General features: G+C 52.7%; 1 protein-coding gene across 2 annotated transcripts; it reads left to right on the plus strand.

Moving 5' to 3' along the window:
- Positions 1 to 861: 861 nt before the first annotated feature.
- Positions 862 to 4,398, plus strand: Lrrc3c (leucine rich repeat containing 3C). 2 transcript variants are annotated; one of them, XM_087570768.1, is made up of 3 exons: positions 862 to 1,400; positions 1,605 to 1,654; positions 2,109 to 4,398. In XM_087570768.1, the coding sequence occupies exon 3, from the start codon at positions 2,146 to 2,148 to the stop codon at positions 2,911 to 2,913; it is 768 nt and encodes a 255-aa protein (XP_087426894.1). In that variant the 5' UTR covers positions 862 to 1,400; positions 1,605 to 1,654; positions 2,109 to 2,145; the 3' UTR covers positions 2,914 to 4,398.
- Positions 4,399 to 7,090: the final 2,692 nt, after the last annotated feature.

Consider the following 7,090-nt stretch of genomic DNA (forward strand, 5'->3'; position numbering starts at 1 on the left):
GAGTTCAAGGCCAGCCTGGACTACATAGCATATGGTCAGCCTGGGCTACATAACGAGACAAAATATCAAACTATAAATATAATGATAATAGGGTTGGGGATTTAGCTCAGCGGTAGAGCGCTTGACTAGCGAGCGCAAGGCCCTGGGTTCGGTCCCCAGCTCCGAAAAAAAGAAAAAAGAAAAAAAATAATGATAATAAAAACAATAATAATAATAATTAATAACAATAACCCAGTAAGGTTCTAAACCTTTCTAATGCTACAACCGTTTAATACAGTTCCTCATGTTACAGTGTCCCCCAACCATAAAATTAATTTCATTGCTACTTCATGGCTGTAATTTTGCTAGTGTTACATTATAATTAGTAATGTAAATATCTGTTTTCCAGCAGTCTTAGGTGACCCCTGTGAAAGTGTTGTTTGACACCCCCCTCAAGGTGTTGTGACCCATAACTGAGACCAACCAATGTACACAGCCATTCATATCTATGACTTAGGGTCACCCCTGCAAAACACAACAGGGGAATGGAGCAGGGAAACCTGTCTTGGTGTTGCAATTAAGTCAGACGGTTCTGGGAGATGTAAAGAAAATAGCGGTACAAGCTCTCTCACATCCATTCCGCATGGAGCCTCTCCACATTCTGTCTTTGTTCAGACACGAGGTCTCAGAAGTACATCCAAACACTCTTCAGACCTCAAATCCTTCCTTCCTAGGCCCCTAGTTCAGAGTGAAAATTTGGCAGGAAAGCTCATAAAATCACCACACCAGGCTCCAAGCGCCTTCAAGAACCCGGCTCTAGTCCTAGAGTGACCGTCTACAACAGCAAACGGAAACGGAACCACAGCGCCGCCTGGTGGTCAAGAGGGTTAGCCCTGTGAAGATTCAGGGGCATTCTCTAGATGTTTCTGAGTAAAAGACAGGCACCAGAGAACAAAAACATAGCGGGAGGGGGCTTGGGTTGCAAGTTACTGAGGTGGAATCGCAGGATTCTGCACCCAGGGCAACCAAGCCGCCATCCTTTTGGCCAGTCAGGGTCTAGGCAAGAAAAGGAGGTTCTGGGAGGCGGCTTTCAGCAGCTGATAGGAGATAGCAACTGCTGGGTTATGGGGAAAAAGTCCGGGGCAGGGAACGGAATCCAGGCCTGTCTCCCTCACATCAGGGTCTGGGATCTGCTCTCTCTTGGCATTGTCTGGCCAGGCCATGGCTCAGGTATCTGACACCTGGGGCCTAGAGTCACATGCCAGGAAACTCTATACTCTTGGGCCCCAGGTCACAGCTTCCAGCTGCCTCAAACAAACAGGACTTCTGAAGGAGGAAGCGGGTCTCCAGAGCCCACTGGCAGGGGGACTACTTCTGGGAGAAAGGCGGAAGCACAGGAGAGGACTCAGCCACCAACCAGGGTGAGAGGCAGGAAGGAGAAGGCAGAGGAGGTGGAGAGGTGAACTGAGCCAAGAACACAGAGCTGGGGCAGGCTGGGGTAGATGCTTCCAGAAAAGGGAGTTGATGAGCACAGAGGGCGGGGCCAGAGGTACCGGCTACCTACGTGGGTAGTCTGACTGGACACCCTGGGATCTATCACTAATAAATCCCTCTTGTGACACTAGTGCCAACCAGAACCGCTGGTGTTCGCCTGGCTCCCTTGGCAGTCATACAGGTACGTAGAGGACGAAAATGTTTATTTCAGTAAGTGAAATGAATATGCAAGCAGAAGAAATAGCGTGGAAATCCCCCTCAGGCCCATTTTAGCAGGGCAAAGGGACAGAAGGACCATATAGATTAACCTAGAGTCAATAGAACCCAAGTCTAAGGAAGTCCCCTCCCCAGGGACCTGTTGGAGAGAAAGAGAGAGGGAGAGGGAGAGGGAGAGGGGGAGAGAGAGACAGAGAGAGAGACAGAGAGAGAGAGAGAGAGAGAAACAGAGACAGAGAGACAGCCAGAAAGAGACAGAGGGATGCGGTCGGACAGACCAACTGTCCTAGGGTTCAGAAAGCCTGGAAAGGTGTGGCTTGGGTCCAGAGAGGTCCCACCTAGGGACTCTAATCGGAGAGCGCTTCTTGGGACATAGAATTCTAACTTTGTCCTCTGTCATATGTTCGTCTATTACTCAGATTCTCCTCCAGTCCGGGATTATGTTTATCTGCGACCATGCTCCTACTAGCTCCTCGCCTCCTGCCCCTCCTGCTGGTGATAGGCACAGGGCGCTCTGTGTCCAGCCCCCAGACACTGCCCCAAGGCTGCTACATAGCAGAAGAAGCCGGAGAACAGACATTCCGCTGCAGCCGGGCTGGCCTGAGTGCCGTGCCCAGCGGTATCCCCAACGACACCCGAAAGCTTTACCTGGATGCCAACCAGCTGGCATCAGTGCCAGCTGGCGCCTTCCAGCACCTGCCGGCCCTGGAGGAATTAGACCTGTCTCATAACGTCCTTGTTCATCTCTCAGGGGCTGCTTTTCAGGGCCTGGAGGCCACTCTGCGCCACCTCGACCTCTCTGCCAACCAGCTAGCATCTGTGCCTGTGGCAGCCTTCGTGGGGCTGCAGATCCAAGTGAACCTGTCCGCCAACCCATGGCGCTGCGACTGTGCCCTACAGGAAGTGCTCAGGCACGTGAGGTTAGCCCCAGGCTCGGGGACAGGCATTGTGTGTGGTCCAGAAGCCCGACCAGATCTCGTGGGACACGAGTTCCTTCTGCTCACCGGGGAGGAAGAGTTGTGTGGGACCGGGCGAGGTGGGACCCGAAGGAGCACGGACGTGGCCCTGTTAGTCACCATGGGGGGCTGGCTGACACTGGTAGTGGCTTATCTGATCCACTATGTGTGGCAGAACCGGGATGAGACGCGGCGCCCGGTCAAGCGGGCTCCTCCCGTGCAGCCTGTGCGCTCAGAGGATTCCTCTACGCTCAGCACAGTGCTCTGAAGACCGGAAGCACTCCAAGCTCTTGGCCCTGTGCCCCAGCCTTTCATCTGTCCCATGTCCTCTCTCTATACCAGCGGTTCTCAAACGGGGGATGGGGTGGGGGGTGCAATGACCCTTTCACAGGGGTCACCTATTAGATATCCTGCATATCAAATATTTACAATACAATTCATATCAGCTCCAAAATTATAATTATGAAGAAGCAACGAAACTAATTTTATGGTTGGGGGATCACAACAAGTGTTGAAGGGCTGCAGCGTTAGGAAGGTTGAGAATTGCTGTTCTATCTCTTCCTGCATCCCCAAACACCTTCTGTGGTGCTCGCGCTCGCTCTGGCGCTCTCTCTCTCTCTCTCTCTCTCTCTCTCTCTCTCTCTCTCTCTCTCCCTCTCCCTCCCTCCCTCCCTCCTTCCGTCCCTCCCTCCATCATTCTCTGGAACACTTTGGTGTCTGGATTTGAGGGTACCTCCTATACTGAGATTGTGCTAAACTCAGAGAATCCTAAGTTCCCGAATCCACGGGGCAGAGGTGGGGGCGGCAGAAGGGACAGTCATCTGGGTGTGCAGCAGCTCAGAGGGAGAAGCCAGTGGCTATAGGAGGCTGCAGGTGACCACAGAGGCCTCGCCATACAGATGTGTGTAATGACCCCAAAATAATGATGGCTTTGGGGGGTTAGGGAGATGCTTCATGATAAAGTGTCTGTCCTGCAAGCAGGAGGACCTGAGCTCAGATCTCTAGTCTCCACTTAAAGTCTGGGCGTACGTAGGGTGGGTGTCTGCAAACCCAGTGCTGGGGTAGAGGCAAACAGATCCTAGAGCTCATTGGCTGGTCAGACTAATCAGATCAATACTCTCCAGGTTTGGTGGGCCACTGGAGGCTGAAAGAATGGGGAGAGAGCTGATGAATAATGTGTACACGTGCGTGCATGCTCTCATGCTCTCTCTCTCTCTCTCTCTCTCTCTCTCTCACACACACACACACACACACACACACACACACACACACACACACACACACAGAGCCACCCAGAATGAGGGCTTTGGGAAGAAGAGGCAGAAAAGAAAGGACGCTATGAGAAGATGTGGAACATGTGGGTGGCCACGGGACCAGCCTTGCCAGTGGGAGGGAGGGTGTGGAGAAGTCGAGGGATGGTGGAAGCAATATGAGGTGAGAACAGAAAGCAAGGGTGCGGCCATATTGAGAAGGGCCTCTGGGCTCTTCCTCTGCTCCCTCTACTTCTCCTCCATCTCGCTTCTCACCTCCCAAACTCTTCTCCCTGTGTCCCCTATCAAGGACTTCTATCAAGGTCCCCTACTTCCTTTCCTAAAATTTCCCCATCCTCCTGCCCTCTCCTTTGTACATTGGCAGTTTCCCTGAGCCCTTTCCCCTGGAGGAAAGATGACCCCATTTAGAGATTGAACTGGATATGGATGACAACAATTTGGGGGTTGAGCAGAAACCCCAGAGTATCATTGAACAAATGAGTAAAAAAAAGAAAAAAAAACCTTTCATGAGCTTGGTTGGTCTGTTTCTTTGTTCATTTTACTGAGCATATGTGGTGCGCAGAGAGGAGCAGGAAGAATGTGGAGTCCTGCCTTCACCTCCCATCTCTGTGGGTTGCTCCCACTGAGCTACATGCCCACCCATCTCTCTCCTGCTTTGGCCCCTGACACTGGAGTCCAGCAGTAGGAGAGAGTCTATGAAATAGTGCGGGTGGACTCGAAAGTGTGAGGAAGGCTGGAGAGAAGGTGGCCTGGCTTCCCCAATCTCCAGCCCTGCCGGGATTCAGGGAGGATAGAGTGGGTTTTAAGATGGGTCTGTGAAACCCGTAGGTAGCCTCGCTGATGTTATACCTATGGCCTGACCAGGAAGAGAACGGTAAGCCTCTCCAAGGGACCCAGTATATCAAAACTAACCTCCTCTCCCTGGACGTGCTGAGTTCATATACCCAGCTCCACTCTAAGGCAAGATTCCAGACACCTGTGGATAGGCCCCAGCCTAGCACGAATAGGCAACTTCCTGGAGTTGGTGTCCCTGGAAAGGAGTGGAAAGGGAGAAGAGGCCCTGAAGCCTTCCACCATCAACTTCCTCACCCTGCTGATTCCTCAGAGAATCCTGGGAAACTCAGACCAAAGTTAGAAGGGTTCTCCTCTGGGGAGTTCTGAACCTGACCAAGCTAAGTCACCCCCCCACACTGGAGATGATTGTCCAAAGCCTTCTTATCTACAAAGGGGGTTTGACAGAGAGCAAGCCCCGGACACTGAAGCTGAGGCCTGAATCGAGGGCGTGAGAACAAGTCTCCTGCTCTAGTGGGACAGAGCCCGGTAGGGCCAAGGTTGCAGTTAAGAGGAAAAGAGGGTCCAGGCTTCACCCCCACCAATTACAGGAAACTAAAAAAAAAAAAAAAAAAAAAAAAAAAGCCAGAACTGTGACCACGGGTAGTGGTCAAAGGTGTGGAGACGCTGGACACCCTTCTGGAGGAAGGGGCAAAGCAATGGGGACACTCCACTCCAGACCCTGACCTACCCATGTTTACCTGACCAGGGGTGTCTGAGGAACGAAGCAAGACAACAAGCCCCAGAAAGTTCTGTGCCTAGGAGAGGATCCTAAAGATGAAGCCCTGTAGAAAGCCAGTTGCTAGGTCCGACCCCCAGAGCTTAATCTGGGCCTGAACAAACAGGGTTTCCGGAGCTGGAAGCTAAGGTGGGGGATGAGCGGTGATGCTGAAGGGCTTGATACCGCTGACGGATTTCTTGCAAAAGGGAATAAGAGTTCTAATCCCGCCCCAGTGCGGAGTTTGCAGGTGCTGGAGGGCACTGCTTTAGGGGGCAGCACGCAGAGTGGGCGGGGCTTGAGTTATGTGGGGCGGGGTAGTCAGTAGGAGGAGGGGTTTAGGAGGGTGAGTTTTGACCTGAAGGAGCGGGGTCGAGGGATAGGGTATGGCCCGGGTGGGAAAGAAGCATTCTGGAAAGTGGTGCTGAAGCAAGCTCGAGGTTAGGCTGGGCCCAGGTCTCTGTTGTAGCGGCCCAAAACAGAAAAGCGAAGCAGCTCTGAAGGGGGCGGGGGGGGGGTGGTGTGGTGTGTGGCGGAGACGGAGGTGGGGACGACGACCGGCCACCTTTGTAGTGAAGCTATCTGGAGGTGGAGCTGGATGGACAATGACTCCAGTGCTGGAGAGAGGCAAAGAAGGGGATTTAAAAGGACTGGGGACCGGGCTGGTCACCCGAGGACCGGATCGCGGGCTGCTAGGGAGGGAGAATGTCTTAAATGAGGCCATAACTGGGAGATTGTCTTTCACCTCAACTAGAGACTGACTGAAGCTTGCGCTCGAAGGGACGCTCACTCGCCTCCTTCAGGAAGCTTCCTGTTTCTGGAAATGCAGGAGTATCTCATCTGCCTGGGGATGACCCAGAATTTTAAGGAGTCAGCTAGTCTTGGAAGGGGGGCGTGGAGACAGTCCTTAAACAGCTGTTGGAGACTTGTAGCAAACTCTACTCCAAGATGACTAGAAACATCCTCCACCTGCTAGACTTTGCATGGTCAGAGTCAAGAATGGGGGACGGAGAGGAGGAGGAGAGGGGCAATCCTCTATATAGTGGGCCTACCAGGATAGGCACAGTAGCACCAAACAGCCTACCGTATAATTTGTAGGTCTTAGTGAAAAAAGAAAGTGCAGAGTTACATGTTCAAAAGTAAAAATAATTAGGCTAGAGAGTTGGCTCAGCCGAGGACCCAGGCCAGGGCGTGGTGGTGGCTTGCAACTTTAATCCCAGCACTCAGGAGGGGAGACAGACTCAGCTTGAGGCCGATCTGGTCTACAGAGTGAGTTCCAGGACAGCCAGAGCTACAGAGAGACCCTGTCTTGAAAATCCAAAAGCCCCATCTGGATGTAAACAACTTATCCCGCTTGCGCAGGCTTGCCCCCTTGCCAGGGTGATAATGAAGTGATCCGGCGCCCTCCTGTGGTGAACAACAGTACTGCGCATGCGCGGGTTTGCACCTGGTGTCAATCTGGCCGGGGCGGTACCATGCTAATAGGGTAGTTCATGCTCCGCCAATCCCTGGAGGACAAGTAGCAGGGGTGATAGTGGGGTGATTCGTGCTCTGCCAATCCCTGAAAGACAATTAGCATAGCCCCAGCCTGTTTGTATATAAGGCAAGCGCTTTTGCCGCTCGAG

Source organism: Rattus norvegicus, chromosome 10 (assembly GCF_021556685.1).
Source record: "Rattus norvegicus strain SHRSP/BbbUtx chromosome 10, alternate assembly SHRSP_T2T, whole genome shotgun sequence".
Lineage (NCBI taxonomy): Eukaryota > Metazoa > Chordata > Mammalia > Rodentia > Muridae > Rattus > Rattus norvegicus.